Here is a 24,518-nt window from a genome sequence, read left to right on the forward strand (position 1 = left end):
ACATACGGGAAGCAGTGACCCTTGTGCCCACCCATTTCTCTTCGCTGGACGGGGGCCAGAGCCAACGCTGATGGCAGAGCAATTATCTGCTCCAGCCAGACCTTACTTACTCCACCCTGCACTGCTGAGGGGGTTCCTTGTAAATAAGATTATCTGAGAACATAAATCTTTGGGTGGAAAGGAATATGCATTTAAAAACAAACAAACAAAAATCAAAACAACAGCAACAACAAAACTAAACACAAAAATTAAAGAATTTTTTTTAAATCTCAAATAATATAATATTTTACATGTCTAGGAATTATACAATCTACATATTTATATATATATACACACATGTATATATATATACATATATATGTTATATATATGTAGATGCATATATGCAGCATTAATAAACCATATTAATATTAAATTTTATATGATTGGGTATTATACAATCTACATATATATTATATGTATGTAGATGCATATATATTTTTATGTTTATGCATACACATGTGAATTTAGACACTTTTTGGAATCGTATTTTTGGCTTGCTTTCATCCCAAATCCCTCAATATTTCCAGAAAGTGCACTGAATCTCCAAGTAATCCATGCTAGCAGAGCCCCAGGAAGAGAGCTGCTAGTGGGAAAGGGAGGTTGGGTGGGATGTGTTCTACCATGGGCAGTAGTTGTGAAGATCCAGATACACAGACCATCTTAGCTGGAGGGTCACCCATCTCCACCCAGCTGCACTAATTGCAAATAACACTCTGGAAGGAGTTTCCTGCTTGTACAGCCTCCCTGGTAGAACAGTTTCCCTCTCCCTAACGGATTCTGTCTACCATTAGATTAATAATTTCCAGACTGACACTGGCTTAAATCACCAGCTTTTTCCCAATCTAATCAGTGACATGTTTACTCCTGAGCATCTCACTTCTCTATTTACAGTGACCCACAAGAATGTCAGCTTGTGCTTTGCAACTGTGTACTCTGCCAAGATTCAAAGGCAGATAGAAGGTAACATCTGAAGTGTACTAAAGTTGCTTGATATTTAAAATGCATTGATCAGAAAAGGAAAGACTTTATTATACTGGGTAGGATTGGCTTCTGACAGCATTGTCAACACAATAAACAGATAATTTATGAAATACAGGCTGTGACTTGTATAGGGTAGCTTATGACATTGGAGAACATTGTCTAATGCTCTTCATAATGTTTTATTGCAATGCACACTTTTAGGTATTGGTTTTGATCCAAAAATTGCTATTATCCATGGATAAGACAATGTTTATTTTTATTAGCTCTTCAGAATGTTATGTGTAATAAATATAATTCGCGCCATTCCTTGTATGAAATATGTAATATTGGATATTTGTTAAATCATGCCCGTCGTATTAGTTCCCCCCCCCCCTTTACAGGCGAGACTGGATGTATATTAGAAACTGATTTACAAGTAAAAGGATGTGGCTCGGCCAGGAGATGGGCCATATCTGGGCTCCAGGTGTTGATCATCACCATCGGTGCTGATCGTCTGAGATGGATATCATGGAAATCCTTAGACAGATCCATGTGAATGCAGCCTTCCCGTAAACTCTCATCAAGAATTCAACTACTCCGAATTCAACTACTCTGGACATTGAATTATTTCTCCTCATCACCAAAAAAAGAAAATCTTATTAACCTATAGACTCTGAATAGAAGAAAAGACTAACTGCTCAAATCTTGGCCTCAGGTGGAATTTTCCCTATAAAAACCACTCGGGCCAGGATGGAGGTGTGTGGGCATAGGGGAAAACCTCTGCTGAGGCTGACTCCTTGTTGCACACCCAGGGCCGACCCCGGGCTCGGCTCTGTTCTTTCCGTGTGGCTGGCTAGATAGAATTTGACCGCTAATAAAATTATTTTTATTTTTAATCTGGCTGAATAAATTCTCATTTATAACACCAACCAAGGCTTTTTTTCCATCCTGAAGCAGGAATGACTTTGCACTCCAGGGTGAAAGCGACAGATGAGAGGACATAGCCATATGCTGTACCAGTGGAGGTTCACGTTGGCCATTAGGAAGAATTTTATCACAGAAAGGGTGTTTGAGTATTGGGATGAACTGCCCGGGGAGAAGTGGTATTGTCACCGTCCCTGGAAGTGTTTAAGACTGGATGTGGCAGTTAGTGCCATGGTCTAGTTGATCAGGTGTTGTTTGATCATAGGTTGCACTCGACGATCTCAGAGATCTTTTCCAAGCTAACAGATTCCGTGATTCTGTGAAATGCCTTCCTTAGCAGAACGGTCTGACAGTAACACGTGAGTACGAACAGGAGACCCCAGGGACATTATCTAGGCGAGGCTTCACATCAGAAAGTCCTCGTGTCCCACCTGCGGGCTTGCGGGCGCTTCTCCAGCGACACTTCCGCCAGTGGGGGTTGTGAGCGCGGCGCGGACAGAGCCCCGCGCAGCGCAGAGCAGGAACGGGACTACAACCCCCGGCGCGCCCCGCGGCCGCTGCCGCGCGCGCCCCGCAGCCTGGCGACACCGGCTGCAGTGCGGCAGCGGAGCGCGCCCCGTGACGTCGCGACGCAGCGGCCAATCCCGGAGCGGGGAGCAGAACTGCCGGCGTTCAAATCCTCCGCCTCCCCCGCCCGCCCCTCACCCAGCGGCCCCGGCGCGGCGGCAGCGGCGTGAGGCTCCCGCGCCTTCCCCGGTGGCGGAATCCCCGAGGAGGTGAGGGCAGAGGCGGCAGCCGCCGTCTCCGTTAGCGGCCGGCGGAGGGGGCCGTGCGTGCGGGGGGGCGATCCCGCGGGCTGCCGCGCCCCTCGGCCCCGCCTGCGGGGGGCGCTCCCACGCGCAGGCGGGGCCCCCCGCTCGCGTCGCGCGTGTCCGGCGGCGGGTCCCCCACGCGCTCCGCTGCCCGCGCGGGGCGCAAGGGGCGTTCCGGCCGCGTGGGGCGGGGCCGTGCGGCCTGCGCTCGGCGGCTCCCGCGGGGCAAGAGCGGCGCTGGGGGCTGTCAGCGGCCGGCCGGGCGGGCACTCGGGCTGTCGCCCCGCGCTGCCCGGTGCCCCGTGGCTGGGCGAGCAGCACGTAGCTGGTGCGTTGGTTGTTGGGGTAGATGAAGTGTTGTAACTAAAGTATGCGTCTGAACTAACTTTTTCGATCATAGGGGAACGTAAAGTTTCATACATCCCTTAAGTGAAAAGGAAACCTGTCTTTAGGCGTTTCCAGATCTTGGTTGTGTTTGCCAAACGGACTACCTCTTCCTTCTTTCCTTCTTTCCTTCTTTCCTTCTTTCCTTCTTTCCTTCTTTCCTTCTTTCCTTCTTTCCTTCTTTCCTTCTTTCCTTCTTTCCTTCTTTCCTTCTTTCCTTCTTTCCTTCTTTCCTTCTTTCCTTCTTTCCTTCTTTCCTTCTTTCCTTCTTTCCTTCTTTCCTTCTTTCCTTCTTTCCTTCTTTCCTTCTTTCCTTCTTTCCTTCTTTCCTTCTTTCCTTCCTTCCCAAAAGCTTTTTCAGCGTAAGAATTAACAGTAACGAGACCTCTGGTAGGTTGACAGGTGGGTGTGGGTGACGTGCTATAAAACATGCTTCAGGATGTGTATGTTGAGATTAGAAGGTAGTCTATGTGTAAGGTGAAGAACAACAAAGGTGATTCAAGGGAAAGAGAAGCCAGGAGGATGTGAACATCTGTAAGAAAGATGATCATAATAGATTAGAAATGATTTTTAAGAGTAAAGTTGTTAACTTTACTCTTAAACTAGGTGGACAGGCTGACTTCTGCAGATAGTAACTTATGTTCCTATCTGGTAAAGCCTTCATGGTTTGGAGGATGTCCTCTTTCTTCTCAGTGTTGGATTGGCAGAGGCTGGGCGTGTCCATAAGTTTGGTATCTGGGTGTCTAGTAGGACTGGAATAAGCTATGTGGGTTTGATGCCTGAAGTTTTAGCTTTCATGTTTTTCAGGTTCTGTACTGCCTTAGTGTGTAACTCTGAACTTCATATAAAGTGTTAGCAAGTTCTCTTCACAGGGCAGGTAGACAAAACAATCCTTTTCCAGCCTGAGAACCAAGGACACTGTTGCAGCTTCATGCCCAAAAAGTGTGAACAACAGCAAATTGAGGAAAGCCATCTGGGAGGATGGGACTTCATAACCTGAAGCTGTAATTGGACAATTAACCCCAACATGGAAATAGACCAAAACTTATAAAATATGAAACCTCATGATCAGGTGTCCATCTTGGGTGGAGTCATGGCTGGTCTGCTGTACTGCCCAAGGTTTATCTTTTGAAGGCCTTTTAATAAACACCTACTTTATTGCTTTAACTCTGTCTAGCCTCTGTTCAGGTAGCCACAGTAGGCATCAGTTTCTTTCTACTGGCAGCACCTACTTGAGAGGATAGTCATCCTAGAAAAATTATGTTGTTCAGCCTTGGAGATTTTCACCCCCTGTTTCCAAAAGTGATATTAAAATTAAAGACCCCTGAAAAGAAGTCATACTCTGGGGAAGCTGGAGGTTTCACAGATGGGTATCAGGAGGAAAGTGTGCAGAGGAAAATATACAGTTTTCCTATAGAGGATATTTTAAAACCAGCACTATTGACCTCAAGCAGCTACAAGAGTGTGGGGTCACTTCTAATCAGACAGGAATGGAAGGGAACCAGTTTTCTGTTGCAGGAATGGAACTTCATCCCTTCTGACATCTAAAGTCTAAGTGTGGGGTTTCTAAGCATTAGTTGTGTGTAGCCTTTTATCTCAGCAGAGACAGTGGGATAAGAAATGTACTCTAGTTATTGTGCTCAATGGATGGAGGGCAGTTCCTTCAGCCAGTGATTAATATTCATTAAATAATGCTATGCAGATGCTACCAGACATGGCTAGCTTCAAATTTGTGCCTCAAGGCTAGATGCTCATTAATTTATTTTAAGTGTAAGATCATCCTGTTTAACGTGTGATGAATTTGTGTGGAACATCTGAAAGGAGAGAGCACCCAGGAAGCTGAGAGAGTTTTGTATGCAGCACACAGTGTTTTCAGCAACTCGATGGTTCTGGAACTGTGCTGACAAGGGCACTTCTGGGAATATCACTGAAAAGGAAAAGCAACTGTTCATTCTAGCTTGCTTTGGAGAGCATGGGAAGCATGCAACACATATAATTAAAGGATGGAACTTGAAACAAGAGGGATATTGCATTGTAATTGTTAATCTTGCACAAAGAGTAATGTCTTAATGTGGCCTTAATCCATAGTTTTACCTACTGTTTATTTATGAAGTATATTGTCAGTGTTGGAAGAATCAGCACCATCTGACTGACTGGCTTTGGAGTATTAAGCTAGCTTAGCTGTCTTAATTGAGCTCTGGGGAAAAGTAGTTATGACATTAAAAACTCAATTAGATATCTGACTAACAAAAACCACATTAATGTTCAAATAAATACGGTTATTTGAATTGATTATGTATTGTAGTTAGAGAGTTTTTATGATGACCATTTCTTTTAATTGACAGTTCTTTTGGAAAAAGCGGGAAAATGGCATCAGAAGACATCACTAAGCTTGCAGAGTCACTTGCCAAAACCAAAGTGGGTGGTGGACAGTTGAGCTTCAAAGGCCAGAGCCTTAAACTCAACACAGCTGAGGATGGTAAGAGAAAATACCCTTGTGCTTTGGAAGCATCTTCCTGAAATTGTAAAATCTTGTGGTAAACTTTCTGCAAATCCCGCATGGACAAGTTGTCATAACATATCTGCCATACAGGGGTCTGTCAGCTACAAGTGCTTCTGATAGGGATGTTTCCTGTCCTTCTGGTACCCTGCTTTGACCTGGTGCCTTGGCAGTGCTGTAACTGGGGTCTGGGTGCCTGGTTTGCAGTTGTATTCTTGGTGTTATCTCTAAGTGCTTTTGACAGTTACTGGACATTAGAAGTCAGTGCTTCTTTTAACAAGAGTAATAAACAAGTATATCGCAGCTCTTGGTACAAAATGTGTGCAGAGGAATGGGATGATAGGTTAGCCTGCTGCAGTAATTCCCTTTCTTTCTGTTCTTATTGCTGTATGTGTGTTTCACAATAAGTCTTACAGTGGCTGCTAATGTAAATATCTGGAGAAAATGTATGTATTAGATCAACATTTCTGCCACACCAAGAAAAACAGCATGTTTTTCAGAGAGGTTATTTGTTATAGTATAGAGCAAATAATATATATAGCATATATGCTATATAGCGCTTTTTTTTTTGCTAATTCCAAAGGCGAAGCTTTTCTATAGATTGGTTTATTAGTTCAAAGGCACTGAACTATGGGGCAAGGCCTTAGCTCTTGGGAACAACAGCAAGTGCCCATTGGAAGAAGAGACTGCAACTTGCTTCTTTGCCTTGCATAGGATTACTGCAGAGCTAAATTGTTCCACCCTGACATGTTTGCTAAACCGATATTACTTGTCAGTCAGGGGGAACTTCTTCCTGTTGATGTGACACTAATGCCCATCAGCTTTTAACTTAGTCTCTGCACCACTCCAGGGACTTGCATTCTAGCTTTTAAAGCGTGTGCTGAATGGCAGAATAATTTTATTTGGGAAGTAAAGAAATCTACTTTTACAAATAGGAGAATGACTATAGAATAGAACAATAGAATTATGAAGGCAGGGTAGGGAATGGAGTGTGTTCTTTCTGGTGACCTGACACTTCAGCTCTGTTCCCATTGCTATTTCAGGTGTTGTTCTAGCTGTTTTTGCTAGAGGTTGAACAATTTTTACTGGATCTCAGGGTTACTGTGGTAACCAAGTCAATGGTTAAAAGACCAACTAGATTATCTGCTTCTTGCAGCTGAAGAAGTGATCAAGCAAATTGATGAATTTGATGGCCTGGAAGCCTTGCGCCTGGAAGGCAACACAGTGGGTGTGGAGGCAGCAAAGGTTATTGCCAAAGCCTTGGAGAAGAAAAGTGAGCTCAAGGTGAGATTCTTAACTGTGGGGTAATCAAGGGGAAGATATAATGTGGAAATACTGAAGGCCTCTCTAGACTCTTCCTGAAGAAACCTGCCTTGAGTTACCCCTGAAGCTTGCTTGGTGGCTCTTCCAGGAGGAAGAGCAATCTTAGGAAAATACAGCATACCTTGGACATTTTAAGATAATGGGAATACTTTCTGCATTCCTAATTTCCTGTTTAGAAGGTTTCCAGTCTTAAAGCTGGGAAGCTGTGTGAGGAAGAGCCTTTACTGAAGCCAGCATCTGTAAACAAAGCCATGGCAACAAAATACTAAGTTCAGATTAAGTTCTCTGAAAAACTGAGTTGAATGTTCTGGAGAGTGAATCTTCAGAGAACATCTCAGTAGGGAGGAAATAATTAAGGAAATGTAACAGGAGGTTCATCTTTGCTCAAGCTATGTTTTTCTACTATTGCTCTAGCCTAATGTTAGGGGGATGCTGGGCTACTTCAGGCACTACACTGTCTCTTGAAGGAGAGTGGTATTGATTGATACGCATTAATCACCCAAGTGTGGCTTTTCAAGTAAGTTCAGGTTGTCACACTTCATACCTTAGTAAAATCTGCATTGCTAATGTATTCTTCTGTTTCCTGATGGTTTTTTCAATGGCGATTTTCTCAACAGAAAATAATTCCAGCTTGAACACAAACAAGAATTTTTGTATAATGTTTATAGTGTAAATTTCAGTTACTTTGTCCTTGCAAGTGAAGTGATTGTAACACTGATTCTTGTAGCTCTTTAGTACAATCAAATGACAACCCAAGGGAAGGGAGATAGCATTAAGCTGTCTCCAGTGATGTAAAGAATCTTGTATGTGTAAATGTTTATTACAGCTGAGTTGACCTAAATATTTTAGTGGGTTTTATCTGTATGCTTCTTATTTTAGAGGTGTCATTGGAGTGACATGTTCACAGGCAGGCTCAGGTCTGAGATCCCTCCTGCTTTGGTAAGTAAAAACTAGATCTGAGACTTCTGACTAATATAACTTCTTTTCTTACCTGTCATGCTTTTTGTGGGAGTTTGTATTTTGGTACAGAGCTGATCCTTCTCTGTGCTGTTAGCACTAAATGTCTCAGAATAGGTGAGTGGTCCTCTTCTGCTCTTCCTGTATGAGATGGAGAGGAGTCAAAGGTTAAATGTGAGTCCATGCTGGTGAAGGAGCTTTTCACTGGGAAAAACTATCTTCATGACCCAGCAGATAAAATGAAATCTAAACTTTCTAAATAAATCATATAGATATGTCTTCTAAGACCATTACAGAGCTCCTCATCTTCTTGAGTCCTGTGAAGCCAGAACATAAACTCGGCATTGATGAAAACAGTATTTCTTTCAGCAGTGTGGAGCAAGAAATTCACTTTGAAAAATATTTGACCTAAAGGGATAGGATAATGTCTTGGTGATTGCTTTATGGTTATCTTTAGCTTAATTTGTGCAACTTCCTCTCTGGATTTAGCAGTAAAGTTTTATTTCCCCATGCAGCTTTGCAGAATGTCTTCAAAGTGGAAATTTTTTTTTGCAGCATCACTCATACCTAGCCACTGCAGTGATGCTGTCACTAAAAGTTAATCCATTCCCTCCCTCCCACTGCCATCTGTTTCCTTACAGATCTCTTTGGGGGATGCACTCATCGCTGCTGGTGCTCAGCTGGTGGAGTTGGACCTGAGTGACAATGCCTTTGGGCCAGATGGTGTGCGTGGCTTTGAGGCTCTGCTGAAGAGCCCTGCATGCTACACTCTGCAGGAACTCAAGCTCAATAACTGTGGCATGGGCATTGGTGGTGGGAAGGTAAGGGTTGTCTCCTCTTTGGGAATGAAGTTGGAAGCAATCTTTGGTGATTGCCGACTCCCCTGCTTAAGACAACTAGAAGTACACCGGGTTCTTCAAGCTTGGTCTCATCAGGCTTTGGAGACTTCACAAGTTCTGTGAATAGTCTATCCCAGTGTTGAACAGCCTTCACAGTAAAAAATGGGAATTTGTGTTAAAATGGTGTTTTCTTTGCATTTTGTGTGCAGTTGTGTCTGACTCTCTGCCTTCTTTATACCACCTTCTCTCCTTGTCATTCTGGCTATTTTTTACACATGGATAATATCTCCCCCAGAGCCTTTTCTTCTCCAGCCTTAATAATCTCAGGGGTCATTATTATCCTTGTGAGTAAAATTCTCCAGTTCTTCAATTGTCCTTGGCACCCTTTGCTGCACATGCCCCAGTAAATCCATGTGGGAGCCTGGACACTGTGCCTGGATGTATTTCACAGGGATAAGTAGAGAAGGATCTGACCTTGTATGAGTGCTTTTTCCCAGAGCAGCCTAGTAGAATTCTTTTGCTTTAAGGGTGTACTGGTAGCTCATGGTCAACTTCCTACCCATATAAGCTTACCTGAAGAGAAGCAAAATGTTCTTGATGGCTCAGTGTGTTTTAGTGTTGCAAAATTATCAATTCTTGCCTGAGACCATTGTGCAAGTGTTGCAGGTAGAGCCAGTTTTATTGTATACCCTGTTGTAACAACAGGTACCTGTCAGTAATGCCCAAAGTATTTCTCAAGAAGTGGATCTACAAAACACATTAGGATTCCTGTAGAGTGATATGCTGGGAGAGTATAAGCTGCTTGTTTTATCTTTAGATATTGGCATCTGCTCTGAAAGAGTGTCACAGGAAATCAAGTGCCCAGGGCAAGCCTCTTGCTTTAAAAATATTTGTGGCTGGCAGAAATCGCCTGGAGAATGATGGTGCCACTGCCCTGGCTGAAGCCTTTGGGGTGAGTACCAAACCAGAGCTGCTTTGACAGCAAATTGGAGCAAGGTATGATTCAGTGCTAGTGTTAAAGATGATGCATGGAGAGTTTGCCTCAGCTTGGAGCCAAGAGCTGGTGGTCTGTTCACTAAAGTCATGATGTTTCTTGCTGCTGAAACTGGAGTCTTCAACAAGTGGAGTTAGACTTGGTTACTGAGTGTTTTAGTGACCTAAATTTCCAAACACATAGTTAGTCACTATGTAAATGTAGTTACCTGAGGGAGAAATAGTCATCTCCTGAGTAATTTAATAGTCCTATTCCTTTTCCTCTCTCTATGCTAGTGGTTGTTGACTGGCACTGGGGTGGGTATCCCAGCTTTTTCTCTTGAATCCTGCTTTGCTCAGTCATCTGGCAAAAGCAGCCCAGTTTTTTTTTTTTTGCTAGGATCATCTAGTCAGAGCTTGAAGTGTTGCCTGGCTTTCTCTAGCTGTCACTGGCCACTTGCACTTTTATGGGAAGAAGACAATTCACTGTGATTGGGGCCACCTAATTCCCTCTTGGTACTTCAATTGTTGCTGGAAATGACTTCTGAATTACAATGCATATGGAGAATGATATTGCAGGTTACAGGTTGACTTTTTTTGTAAAGAACTGCCTAGATGTCATTTGGATTAATCAGTAATGATGTCAAAAATAAGACTTCTTAAATACTAGATTTGTATGACAGTGTGATTTGTGGAGAATCAAATTTGAATGGCACTACCAAAATGGAGTTAATTACTGTGTTATGTGACATGCTGTTTAGTCCATAAACAATATTTGTACTGAGTTTCTTACATGCTTGTTTCTGTGGTCAGTGCTAAGAGTAGATTTTCATTAGAAAATTCAAGCGATGTTGTGTAGTGTACTTCAGTGTTCTTGAGCCACAGGCGAAGAACTCTTAAGTTATTTAGAGCAGGCATATAAGACTATGATACTTGTCTCTTTGAATCAAGGTTTTGTACTTACCTGATATTTGCCATGCATCTGTGATTTCACTTAGATTTGTGACAGAATTGTTGGTAAATAATTCACTCTAGAAGAACCAATGGAGTTTTGAAACTCAAAACAATTTTAAGCAATTCCTAAGAGGGGAGCTGACGTTGAATTGAAGCTGATGTTGAATTGAAACTGAATGCTTTCTAAAAGCTTTTTTTGTCAACATCCTTTCCCAGATCATTGGGACTCTGGAAGAGGTCCATATGCCACAGAATGGAATTAACCATCCTGGCATAACGGCACTAGCACAGGCCTTTGCTATCAACCCACTACTTAAGGTTATAAACTTGAATGACAACACCTTCACAGAGAAAGGAGCTGTGGCAATGGCAGAGGTGAGTTGTTTTAAGCAGTTGTTTTCGGTTTTGTCTCAAGTCTGGTTGGCATTAGCACCTTAGGGTTGGTAGAACCATGTCATGTTGCAATAGGAAAGATGGCATTCCAGAAGTAACAGAATGTTCACTTACTTGCATGTCCACTTTCAAATCTCTGTCTTTCTCTGCAGACTCTGAAGGCACTTCGTCAGATTGAAGTGATCAACTTTGGGGACTGCCTGGTCCGTTCCAAGGGTGCTGTTGCTATTGCTGATGCTGTTAAAGAAGGGCTTCATAAATTAAAGGTATTGTCTGCTTGCTGTTCAGCTCTTTTTAAAAATGCCAAGTTTTCAATTTCATGTTGTTCTGTTCTTTCTCCTACTACTGCTGATTACTTTAAGATAAGATTTGGTGCAGGCTCTGTGCTCACACTGGAGAAGCAGCAAGCAGTGATATAGGTCAATGGCACTCCACCATCCAGTGAGGGCTGTGCTATGTGGAGGTGTACCAGTGATCTGGTTAGTCTTTGCTTGATGTTTTTGCAGCTGTTGGCTCAACTCAGTAAGTGCTACTCAAAAAACTGATAATGGAAGTACCTGCAACTTCCCAGAGCTTCAAGAGTGGGGCGTGACATAAAGAGGGCTTCATGAGCAGCTTGTCTTTTCAGCATTTCATAGCTCATACAGTTGATCCTTTTTCTTTGTTAGAGCATCAGGCAAGGGTCCAAGTATTTTTAGTTTTTTGGTGATACCACAGCCTGCTACATCAGTGTTTGCAGGACTTGAATCTGACAACATTCTGGATAGACTGAAGTCAAATTAATAATGTAAGCGAACCTAGGATCTTTAGAAACACCTGCCATGAGTCATAACTACCCTGAGATAGATACTGAGCATATGATTGCTAATCTTCCAATCAAAGACGGGAATTAACCTAATACCTATTTGTGTGTATGAACCTATAGAAAGAGTAGGTTCTTTGTGGTATGTGATGCCTTGCTTGGGTTTCTGCTGGTTGTACTGAAACTTGTCTGAATCGCCCAAGCAAACTTAAGTAATGGGGTATTGATATGAACAGACAGAAGTTTAATCATTTTTCCCAGAGTAGAAATGGTTACAGGAAGGTAGCATGGAGCAATTACAGCTGATTCATTCTGTTCAAGGTCTGCTTCCCTTCTCCTGTTAATATTCAATCCCTTCTCAGGAAGGGATTGATTGAGCATAATGTGGTATAGTGGGGGATGGTGTCTGGCTGTTGAATTAGTTGACTCTTACTAGTCCACACGGTTTCTCTGTTGTCTGGATCTGTCAGAAGTAGTACCACTCATGGCTTTTTTTTTGAAGGCCTTAACTTGAAACTGAGTTGTCAAAGGAAATGTGCTATCTGTTTAGTACAGTAACTGCCCTTTTTCTGTTAGACTTACTGGAGTGTGTGTGAGTTTGAGTGCTCATGAGACCCTTGATAAGTGAAGATCTCCAGTCAGTTGACTGCTAAGGACTGAAATGTCTGCTACCTTTCAAGTGAGCAGTGATTTGTAGGTATTTTAAAATTGCCACCTTTAATAATGCTACTCATAACTACCAGTATGTTTCAAAACTCCCCTTTCAAGTATATAAGGTAGCAGTATGTTGGACTTTATTTTTGATGGATTTGTTTGTTTTTTTTTTTGCTGGTAGCCTCTTCAAATTAGTCTTTCCAGGACACTTGTGAGGACATGAAATTTATGGATACAATAGATCTTAATAGGAGTTCTGCAGACAAAATGTCCTTCTGCATTTTTAGGAACTGAATTTGTCTTTCTGTGAGATCAAGCGAGATGCTGCTCTGACTGTTGCTGAAGCTATCGAAGATAAGACAGAGTTGGAGAAGTTGGATCTCAATGGTATGTAGGTTTGCTAGATCAAAATATGTATAGTTTGATTCCAATGAGAAACCACTAGGAAGAATGTTAATGGAACCATATACTCTATTATTGGAATTGTCAGCATATAAAAAACAGTACTCAGTAGCTGAACTTGCATGACCTTGGGATGGGAAGTGGTTAGATCCTGAAAGTTTTCTTAAACTATGAACTCAGTTAATTGGTAAGCATTTTTTAGTGCACCTGCTAAGGTGCAAAGATTAAGCTGATAGCTATACCTCTTTTCAATAAAACTCTAATTATTCATCAGTGCTATCTCAGATACTTCATACAAAACAAAAACATTTATGTGCAGCTCTGCAGAAGAGTGTGGGTATGTTGGCTTTTGCTGTTCATACCTTGGGTCAATGGATTTCACTGATGCTGTGTTGTGCCCTTGTTTTAGAATCACTAAGAACAAGAGATATCTAGAGAAATAATAGGAAGTCTCTCAAACTCCTGAAGTGTTAGGGGATTTTTATCTCCAACCATTGTGTAATGCTGCTGAAATTTGTTTAACAAGTGTTTGATTCTGTCTGATAAGTGCAGTTTGTGTTGCTGTCTCAGAGGCCTTGTGCAGAAATGGCATGTAACTTTTTCATTTCAGAAACAAGAGATGGACAAGAATATACAGGTAAGTCCTCAAGAACAAACTTGTGTTCATCTGTCAAGTCCACTTTCCTCTGTCAATCTAGGTAACTGTCTGGGAGAAGAGGTGTGTGAGCAGCTCCATGAGATCCTTGAAAGCTTCAATATGGCATCAGTGCTGGGGTCTTTGAGGTAGGCATGCTACCAGAGTTTAAATCAGAAATTTTCTGACAATTTTCATCAACATTTTCATTGGCCTATTTCATTTTAAAATAACTCTCTCACTGCTGGTGGATGTTGATCTGAGTGTGGAGCACAGCCAAGAATATGTATTAAACTTGTCTTGTTTTCACTGATGGGCTCACCTCAGCATAAGTAATTGATTGTGTTTGTTGATCTTTCCTTGCTGTTCTCTGGGTGAGTGATGTCTGAGTGTCCTCTTAGTGTGTTGTAGGTGAGATGTGCTTCTTGCAGTAGGACTTTGAGGAGAGGCTGCTCTTTTGTTCTTGACAAGGTTTGAGTTCCAGTGTACAGGAATTCCAGGTGTGTAATTAATGGAATATGTAACATTCTGACTTTAGTGATGATGAAGGGGAAGAGGATGATGATGAGGAAGAGGAAGATGATGATGAGGAGGAGGAAGAGGAGGAGGAACAGCAACAGCTGAAGGAGAGAGGAACAGAAGAACAGGAGTTACTGACTGCTAAGAAGATAATTGATTCACAGGTAAGCTTACTGCCAGCTGGATTTTTGGTTTCATCGGCTGGAGAAGAGTAAAGGAGGAAATGAGATTGTGGAGTCTGAACTTGAAGGGCTGAGAGGCAGTCACATTTCTGCAAGGGCTGGCACTATTTTACCAGGGAGATAACATTCAGGAAATAAAATGGATTAGTTGAAAAATGTGTTTTGTTGAAGTGGGCATGTTGTACACATGCATGGAGGGAAAGGCTGAGTAGTTGTTGTAGCAACACATGGGTAGCAAAAGTCTTCCATGTTCAGAAAGTGGTGGGGACAATGCAGTGCCATGCCCTTGTGCTAGCATATCCTGACCACTTCAGCTCTGGGCTTAGGTCAGCTTCAGGCTGTTTTCAAAGAGAACAGATTCTGGCCTGGTATAGCTGTGCCCTGACCTGTCCCATTTGCTTTTGCTGAACCAATTTATTTACTTCCAAGAATAAACTTGAGATGGATTCCACCTGTTTCAGGCTTCAACTCCTGTGCCATCTCCTCCTGTGGATGTTGCCACCTTCCTTGCTTTCCCATCACCAGAGAAACTGCTGCGACTAGGACCAAAGTGCTCTGTGCTGATAGCTCAGCAGGTAGGTGAGCTGGAGCTTATCTGGGCATGATTTTCCTCTCAAAATTGTTTAATTGCCAGAGCTGATAACTTGATCTAGATTTGCATCTTCAGTGATCCCAAAGAACCTTATGGAATCAGATGATGCAGCTAATGCTTAAACTGGTATCAGAGCTTCTACATAAAATAATTTTTTATGTTGCTTGTGCCTTGTGATATGGCTAAGGCAAAGCTGATGTCAGTCAGCTGAAGACTGTAATTCTTTTCATAGCTGTCTAGCAGTTAACTGATCTCTATTTTTTTCCCTTTCAGACAGATACATCTGATGTAGAGAAAGTAGTTGCAACCCTCCTAAGAATATCCTCAGTCTTCAAAGATGAGGCCCCAGTGAAAACAGCAGTGCATGAAACAACAGGTGATTGGTCTTTTCTTCACATTGTGGTGTGACCTGGTTTAGTGCCATAGACAGCTTTGCAAGGTGGACAAGGCCCCTGTGAGCCAGGCCATTGGGCCTTTTTGCCCCTGGCAGGTAACAGAGTCAAGCTGTGCCCTGCTGTTGTGTAGAGTGGAAGGTTCATTCTGAACTTGGCATATTTTGTGCTGCCAAAGCCTGTCACTGTTGTAGTTTCCTGATGATACCCTTACTGCATCTCCTGGATGCTGGGCTGTCCACAGCCACTAATTCTGTGTTTTAAGGTCAGTTACCTTTCCAAGGCTGTTTATTTAAAAAGCGTTTTGCAGGAAGTAGCCTCCCTAGTGTAGTGTTATGAGATTGTAAACAGAGACCTCCTAGTTGATGTCTCTTATCTTTAATTTCTTCAAGAAACGGAGATTTCCAGCATGGGGCAAGACACAGAAACCAGTGTTCCAAGAAGGGACCATTTCTCACACTATATTGGAATAGTAGTTTGGGTTAGGTCTGATTAGTGTGTGGACTACTAGTATATCCCTTCATGATTTTGCTTGGAAATAGTGATTTCCAAACAATCCTGGGCATCTGACCACTGCCTCTCATTTTTCAAATCCCCCAGCAGTTCAATTCTCCCACATGTGAGCTACCCATCATTACTGTGCAAAAGAATTTGATCAATTATTGTGAAGACCACTTCAAGTGGTTTGGAATTCATAGACATGTGAATCTTTTACAAACAGTAACACAATAGCTCTCTGCAGTTGGTTATGGGTTGAATCAGTGAAAAAATAGTCACTTGGCACTTCACTGAGCTAGAGCACCTTGTCTCATGCCTGTTATGAATTGTCTCCAGTAAAAAATGGAACAAAGGGTATTATAGATGTCCCAAGTGTGTTTGTTTACATATTTATCTTTATTCCTGCTTCTTCAGGAAAGATAGAACCTGGCAATTACTTTCCTTCCATAAAAGCAGTCATCAGCTGACAGTGAGGGCCCTGGTTAATGTCTGGCACTGTTCTACAGCCACTCTAGAGAATTCTGCCCGTTCTAAGAAAACAGAATTGTCAGAGGTCAAAAATGGGTTGCCTTGCCACCTTGTACACATGAGAGGTTAAAGCATTGGTTTGCCCATTGTTTGTGGCATAGTATTAGTCCTGAGGGTGCCCAGAAAACAACTGAACAAACGTTGGCATTGTTTTCTCTTATTCTTTGTGGTTTCAAATGAAAGGTGAATTGTTGCTGGCCTTTAAGAAGTCAAGGCTCTACATCTTGATGAGCTTTACTTTATCTGCTCATGTTTGTACGCAACCACATAGCATGCATACTCAAAAGCACTGAGCAGAGCATCTGGTGGTGCATAGGACTGGGGTGCATTGCATCTGAAGCTTGGGGGTGTGGGAATTATCATGTGGGCTTTGTGTGTTTTGCTGGATGTTTTAAATTTTGTTTTTTCTCCTTTTTACTTAAGGGGTTTTACCTGTCTTAATGTTTCAGAGCTTATAGCTACAGAGACAAATGAAATCTTAAAAGATACTGTATCACAAAACCAATTTAACAGCTGAGTTTCTGTATGATCCATTTTCATCTTAAAATCCATAAATGTCTTTATTCTCTGTTGATTAAATTTAATGTGCTTATCTCTTTTTAGATGCCTTGATGAAAAAAGCCTTCAGTTCTGCCACATTTAATTCAGATGCATTCATCTCAAGCCTCTTGGCCCACATGGGACTACTTAAGGTGAGGAAGCAGCAAAGAGTTAATTCATGGCCTGTTTAGGCTGTTGAAGGCCAGACTGGCAGGAATTTGGGTAATTATGTTGCCATGGAAGCAGGTGGATGCCTGTGCATGCCTGATGCCCGGGGACAATGGAAATCTTTGGGTCCAGCAGAAACTGCAAATTGCAAGGTTGCATTAGGATGAAGGATGTGTGCCTTTTGTAAGTCTCCTGCTTAATGTGTTCTGCATTCTCAGTCGTTCCCTTAAGGTAGGAAGGCTCAGGTAGGGCAGTAATGCTGCTGCTGGACTATAAAAGCCATGTCAATGTTATTAGTTATTGGGGTCCTTTAGGGCATTTTTGAGAGCATATCTCAAACATTAGTATTATCTACTCATGTCAGATCAGTGGCATTCAACATCATGCTTTGGAGACTCTTTGCCAAATGCTAGTGTTAAGTAATTAGTTGCAAGGAATAAACTTACTGTGAGAAGATGGAGGGTCAGTAGGAAGCCTGTGATTTTCACAGAGTTAGTAGCTTTATTTTCAGTGAGGTGGCTGTGGAGAGATTATCTCTGCAAAGCCTTAAACACCTTTGCCTGCTTGTACTACAAAAGTTAGTGTTTCTCACTGCCTCAAGACCTGGAAGCTGAGAATATAAGCTTGGACTAAGACAATTCTAAACTACAGAAAAGCCATAATCTGTTAGAGCAGCCTGCTATTAAACAGGTTTGTGAATGTCCTTCTGGTAGTCTCCAGCTTGGTGTTCAGACCCTCGTTGACATGTGTGCATATGACTTAATTTCCTAAAAATCACTTCAGCCGCTTTCTATATTCACTGCATACTGGACCATCACTGAGTGAGCTTCCCACTTCCCAGAAAGTCAATGGAACCCAAGGTGGTATTTGGTTCTGCAGAATGCCTGTTTTGAGGACTGCCACCTACCTCTTGCCCATGTGGAAAATAGCAATATACATGAGGCACAAAGCACCAACCTGTGCTCCTGAAGAATTCTTTCAGGACAGGAAGTGGTGATAAAGCCCTGGAGAATCAACCTGCTGATTCAAATCTGTGATGTGCTTAATTAATCCCTAGTTCCCTACATGTGGGTAAGAACTCCATTTTCAGTCCTATGTAGCTAGAAGCATGTGAGCAACAGATATTCTTAATACTGTGAACTCCAAGGTCATACAGCAGGAACACAGGTCTGGGTCCTGTCTGCAGAATGATGAATTTTGTTGAAATGCCAGTAGAAAGATACATGAAAACCATGTAAGAGTTGGGACACATAGGGTAGCATCACATTGGGAGTAAGAAATAATTTCTGCATCATGTAAGCAAGGGGATGTTTTGGCTTTAGCTTATACATAACTGTGAGACCAGTTCTGGGAACACTGCATCAGGTTCTGGAAGGAGCCTGTCAAAGAGCTGGAGGTGGTATAAAAATGAGCTACAGAATAACAGAAAAATTATGAAGGCAACTGAATTCTTTATGGACTGAAGTCTGGTGAAATTCCTCAGGAGAACACTTGGACACAGCCAAATCTTCTCAGAGGCTCTGTTTCACTTGCAGGTTCACTACTTCCCTTTCCCAATTAGTACTATTGTCAGTTGATAAGTATTAGAACGTTCTTGATACATTGTTTCAGGTGCTGGGAGACGATGGAATTTGCTACCTTTGTCTTGTACTTAATCTAGTGACCAGCTTTCTATCCTGCAGTATGTGGGAGCACTTCATTCTGCAGAGAATTCCTTGGCTGTGAATTACAGTGGGTTAAATCAAATCCCAGTTCTCTGATGTCTGATTTCTTGTCCGTTTGTCAGAGTGAAGAGAAGATCAAAACTGTACCAAGCCTCTATGGTATTCTTATGACCTTGAACCATATAGTCCAGCAGGATTACTTCCCTAAATCCCTGGCCCCAGTTCTCTCAGCTTTTGTTACAAAGTGAGTATTGTATTTGCCATGCCATCTTCTCTTTGGGAGCTGGTGCAACTGTTTGAGGGTTAATAGCTGCATGTAAGCTTTTGTGAAAGCCCACTACATGTCTGTTCTGAAACTGAGAATTAGTAGCTTAATGGGCCTCTATTTTATCTTGTTTACTGCAGTATGTGAGGTTCAGAATTGAAAAAAAAAAAACTAAAGAGGGAAAAGTGGGAAGTTGGCTTTACAAGCAAGTGGCTCTGAAGGAGAGACTGCTAATACCTTTCACAAAAGAGCTGTTTTGAGCTTAAGGAAACTTGCTGGGCTTTTGGCCATTGTATGAATGAACTGTGGGTACACTGGGTCTAACTATGCCCTCCAAGTCATCCTTCAGACTTAAGAGGGTCAGCAGAGCTCTCTGAGTTGTCATGCTGTGTGACACTGAGCACTAGCAGATGAAAACTAGCAGATGTCCATAAACACCAACCATGCTTGCTAAGGTGAGTTTTGGAAAGTAAAGTATCTTGTTTACACATGTGCATATACTAACTGGAGGCCCTTCTTGTGGAACACTTTGCCTGCTGCCTCCTGTCGTTGTGTTGATCAGATTAAGGCAATTAGAGGCTAGTGACCAAGTGCTTTACCAAGTGAACAAATATACCTCCAACTTATTATAGGTTTAAGCAAGATCATTATAGGTTTAAGCAAGAAATGCCAGGACTTGCCATGTGAAGTTATCCAGCCATATCACTGAATTTCTGCTGTTTCCTACACTGCTGCCTTGTTCTTGCTTATTGATCAAGCCCCAGCCCTCAAAATGGAATTTAAGTTGCTGGAAGCTGAGGATACAGGAGAGACTTTGGTTCAGGGCATTTGACTGTCCTAATTATGTCAGGTAGCAATGCCCAGAGAAGCCTCTTAATTCTAAGTGTCCTAACAAATTTTGTTCAGGAAAGACAATTGTCTTCCCTCTTCCTGTACATGTAGACTTTCCCAATAAATGTTTTTAAGCTGTAGTTGATGCTGTATGTGACAAAATAAAGAGTAAAATTTTGGTGTTCATGAATTCATCAACACAAACTCTATTAAAGCCAGGGCCAGCATTTCACTACATGAACAAGAGGGGAGGGTCTCTTGGTGGAAGTATGAGACTGTTCATAGGTTCTGTAGAAGCTGAGTGAGAGCTGAGAGCCTCCCTGGTGGAAGGCAGATCTTCCTCTCTTCCTCTCATATGTATCAGTGGTAATGCCAAGCTTCCACCAGTGTGCTATGAAAGGCTGAAGTTTTCTGCTTTACAAACTTGTTGCAAGCTGTGATTTTTATAGGGAAACTTTTGTCTTGCCTAATGCAGTCCACACTAGATACAAGCAATCTCTTTGTTATATGAACACAGGCCTTTCTTACAATTTTTTCCCTTAAGGGAACAAGGACAACAGCTCTTAAACCTGTCTGGGTAAATGTAAACAGTTCAAGAACCCCACAATCCAGTTCAAACAGCCTTTTGTGGTTTCACCCCAGCTGCTAACAAAGCCCCACACAGCCATTTACTCTCAAGCCAGTGGGATGGGGAAAAGATGGAGAAGACTGAAAGTAAGCAAACTTGGGGATTGACACGAAGACAAATTAATAGGTAAAGTAAAAGCTGCATCTTTAAGCAATGCAAAACAATAAATTATCACTCCCACTATCTCCAGGCAGGCTCCATCATAGCTAGCTCCTTCCTTCTGCTTTATCTGATAAGCATGATGCTGTGTGCTGTGGAATATCCCTGGGACAGCTGGGCTCAGCTGTCCTGGCTGTGTTTCCTCTGGCTTCTTGTGCACCCCTGGCTTACTAGCTGCTGGGGTGGGGTGAGAAACAAAATGCCTTGATGCTGTGTGAGCCCTGCTCAGCAGTAACTGAAACATTCCTTTGTCAGCAGCACTGCTTCCAGCATAGATCCAAAACACAGCCCAACCCGTGAAGAAAATTATCCCAGCCAAAACAAACACACAGCTTCTCAACTAACCTCTATCCCTTGTCTCTTCTTGGGATTCAGTCAGTGTAAAATTGCAATCCTAAAGTTGAACCTATATCTGGTTAACCTAGTAATACTCAGAACTCATCTGGCCTGTTTCTGCAACAAATCTAATTCCACTCTGTCAAACCTATGATTCCTTCACTTGCAGAAAAATAATATTAATTTTTGTGGGTTTTTTTTTTTTTTCTCACTTTGGTTTGTGGTTAACTCTTCTGGGCTTTTAGAGCTGTAAAGTTCTTGTAGCTGCCTAGGCCGGAGCTCTGCTGTCTTTCACTGCAAGAAGGCTTCTGGAATAGGCACTTAGCTCCTTCCTTTTGTGACAATTTGTTGTTGTAGGCAGTGTTCTCTGTTCAATAGTAATTACAGCAGTATGGATGCAGACTGTAAACAGCATCCAACTCTGCTTGCTGTCAAGCCTTTTTTGGACGCAAGAGGGTGCTGTGAATCCACATGCACTTTTCCGTAAATTTTTAGGTGGAAATACTTAGAGGATGTGGATGTCTGCCTGCCCACTTGAGACTTGCTGGAGGTGATGGAGTTTGTGTTTGGTGGATTTTTTTTGAGTTTTTTTTATGCTGCTCTTTACTGTTGAATTGCATCACATTACTGGTCTCTTCCAACAGTCTATAGCATAGAGTGGCAGGCAGGTTACTCAACAGCAAATAAGAAGAATTTTATTCTTACAGGAAACTTAGTGTCAGGAGAGGGGGCTGAGGGATCTTGTCTGTGATCAATATTGGTGGTCCAGGTTCTCTATTTCCAGAAATGGGCAGCTGCCTGGATAGAACCAGCTCCCTCATTGCAAACAGGGCTGGGTCTTCCAAAGATGAGGGCTGAAATATGTCTCCCAGCCACTTTGAAAATAAACTCCAAGCTGTAATTCTGTGACACTGTGTATGAGGCATTGAATGGCTCTTGGGGGGAATAAAATAGTTAGGTCTCCTCCAGGATGTGCTTCTATTAAACGGCAGCAGCCATGGAGTGAAGTACCAAACAACCTCTACAGCAACTGGTCATATGCTTCCTAGATATTCCACTCTATTTCAGCTCACCCTTTTCCCCAGATTGAGTAAGCTTCACAGATATTAATTGTTAAAGGTTATTTTGCTGCGGTGAGGTGGGAGAGAGGTAAAATTAATGATTTCTGTTCTCAGAACAGTGGAAAATACTGGATTAAAATCCTTTGGAGGAAGTTCCCTAATGGATGGATTGAGACTGGTAAAAGTTTGTGATGCTGAACCAACAATTAGCCTGCAGAAACAGAAATATACATGTATATTTCTGCATGTATATAAATACATTTTATAGGTTTTAGAAAACTAGTATAATTGATAAGAAACACCAATGATGAGGACAAGTGGTGATGCAATTCCCCCCTGGGTCAAGCCCCTTCTCTGGAGCCTCCCCTTAGCACTAGTTGTACTTTGTCCATGAAAATGTATCTTGAAGAGTTGTTATCAGCCTTGGTTCCCAGGAAGAACCAAGATAGTATGGAGTCTTGTATCTCCTGGGGCTTGGTGCTCTGAAATTTTTGGATTTCTGCTTAAGGAGAGGCCATGGAAAAGTACTGGGAAAGCTGGTCATTTATACAATAGATTATAGAGGTGCAAATACATGTGTGACGAATGCATGTGTGCAGAGAACATATAAAAGAAAAAAAGGCAAAACCTAATGGGCATCAGCCCAGCAAAGCCAGTCAGCTGTTACTTGACCTCAGGGAAGAGTAACAGGAGGTTATGCTGCTTCTTTTAAAGACTTTTAAAATCTTGAGACCAAAGTGACCATCTGATTATAGATAGCAGATGACTTGGTGAGAAAAGATTGGAGTGCTCATAGGATCATCTCCTGTGTTTTGGGGCTCTAGACAATGAAACTTGGTGGGAAAAATCCATTACTGAAAGAGAGGGAAGGGCATTTCCACCTCCATCATTCTACCCAGAATGAGACACTGGGCTGCAGAGATAAAAGTCAGTAGCAGATTGTTTATAGTTATTGAAATAAATGTTCTTATTCTAGGCCAATGTCTTCCTGACTTGGACTCTAAGGAGAGAGAGTTTTCCACAGCAGGCTCTGAATGGGAAGCAGTGATCTGGGCAGCAGTGATGGAATTGTATTGGAAAAGATAACTGAGGGCAAAATCTGTAGGTTTTGGGGCATACACATCCAATGCATTGAAAATTGTGTTTATTTGCTTAGTCGAAGGCAGACACAAAGCCATTCTTAAATTCAGTATTTTAAATCTTTCTCTCCCTTCTTTCCACAGGCCCAACCGTGCTCTTGACTCCTGTTCCTTTGCTCGCCACATGCTCTTACAGACCCTCCACCAGCTGTAGGAGACGAGATGTGCCCTTCCTTCCCCGTAGGATTGTCATCAGCAGAGAACTCGGAGCCACAGAGTGGGAGAGGATCCCAGAGCCCATACAGACATGCTGTCCTTTTCTCTTTTTCCCCTGTAGGAAATCTGTCATTCCTTCTGCTTTCATAAACTTGAACAAATCCAGTTGAATTGTCCTCCTGCTTCTCTTGGTGATTCCCTGGTCTGTAGGGCAGATGCTTACGCTAAATTAAGTCTAAACTGCTGTGAGCTCAGCATGATTTTAAGAGTTCTCCATTTTTGTTGCATTGGCAAGGGTGCCAAGACTAACACAGGGCCCAGAAGAGCTCTCATCTGGATCTACCCAGTTGGGCATTTTGTTTTATTGGACTTTGATTCCTGCCTTATAGCATTTAGCACTGTGCCAGAGGGAGGCTCTGCTGCTGCTACTGCCCTGCTTCTCTGGGCCAAGGGGTTGCTGCTCATGGCTCAGAGGGGTGAGGTGTGATCCCCTAGTTCTTCTTTCAAGTCTGTTGTCAAAAGCGGTGTGTGGCCAATGTTTATTTTAATATACTCTTCCCCTTCTGCTGTGTCTTGGAATATTTGTGTAGTGTGGCTGATCTTGGTGGCCATTGCTTAAGGGAGTGAACATATTTTATTGTAATTTTTTTTTTTTTTATATTGCTTGTGTTGTTTATTCTTCCTGCTCTTTTCCTTCTCACCCTAATTAAATAGTCTTGGTTTGGAAATAATTATAATCCATGAAATCCCAGTGGAACGTGTCCCTTTCTCTTCCCTTTAACAAAACACTGGGCCTGTGTACTCTGTTCACATGCTTGAGAGCCAAGCACGTGTGAAAATATGGAGAGAGAAGGTTGTGCTTTTCTCTGAACAAGTAGCAGCAGGTGCCCCTAAATCTGTCTGGAGGATTGTCCATATGCCCATACGTGCCTTGGAACCACCATGACATTCCTTCATACAACTTACAAATGTTTACGTTGGTTGCCTGAAATGTTATGTAAATAAAAATTAACTCCACAGCCTTATCATCATTTATAAAACCTACACTGGGATTTGGAAGCCTGTTTTGCAGCTTTATGTGGTTGCAGAGTTTGCAGTGGAACACAAAATGGGACTGGAATGGAGCCTGGTTTGTGTGAGGAGAGAGGCACCAGTAAAGAGAGAGGGAGCAAAGCTAACAAGTCAAAACTTGTTTCTGCAGCACCCCATATCTTTTCTTGATGGTCTCCTACTCCTGTCCAAAACAGGAACGTGGCAGAGGAGCAGGTTTCCCTCCAGGCATCTTCAAATTCCTAGCGGAGTCTAAAT

General features: G+C 42.4%; 1 protein-coding gene across 2 annotated transcripts; it reads left to right on the forward strand.

Moving 5' to 3' along the window:
• Positions 1 to 2,629: 2,629 nt before the first annotated feature.
• RANGAP1 (Ran GTPase activating protein 1) lies at positions 2,630 to 24,254 on the forward strand. 2 transcript variants are annotated; one of them, XM_021552746.4, is made up of 16 exons: positions 2,630 to 2,702; positions 5,468 to 5,601; positions 6,779 to 6,906; positions 7,825 to 7,884; positions 8,544 to 8,723; positions 9,559 to 9,693; positions 10,884 to 11,042; positions 11,213 to 11,326; positions 12,804 to 12,903; positions 13,617 to 13,701; positions 14,091 to 14,235; positions 14,715 to 14,828; positions 15,119 to 15,221; positions 16,867 to 16,955; positions 18,758 to 18,879; positions 23,139 to 24,254. In XM_021552746.4, the coding sequence occupies exons 2-16, from the start codon at positions 5,490 to 5,492 to the stop codon at positions 23,206 to 23,208; spliced, it is 1,716 nt and encodes a 571-aa protein (XP_021408421.2). In that variant the 5' UTR covers positions 2,630 to 2,702; positions 5,468 to 5,489; the 3' UTR covers positions 23,209 to 24,254. The 2 variants fall into 2 exon arrangements, with proteins under 2 accessions (XP_021408421.2, XP_085425916.1); XM_085569790.1 differs by lacking the exon at positions 18,758 to 18,879.
• The last annotated feature ends 264 nt before the right edge of the window (positions 24,255 to 24,518 follow it).

Source organism: Lonchura striata, chromosome 1A (genome assembly GCF_050655825.1).
Source record: "Lonchura striata isolate lonStrDom1 chromosome 1A, ASM5065582v1, whole genome shotgun sequence".
Classification (NCBI taxonomy): Eukaryota; Metazoa; Chordata; class Aves; order Passeriformes; family Estrildidae; genus Lonchura; species Lonchura striata.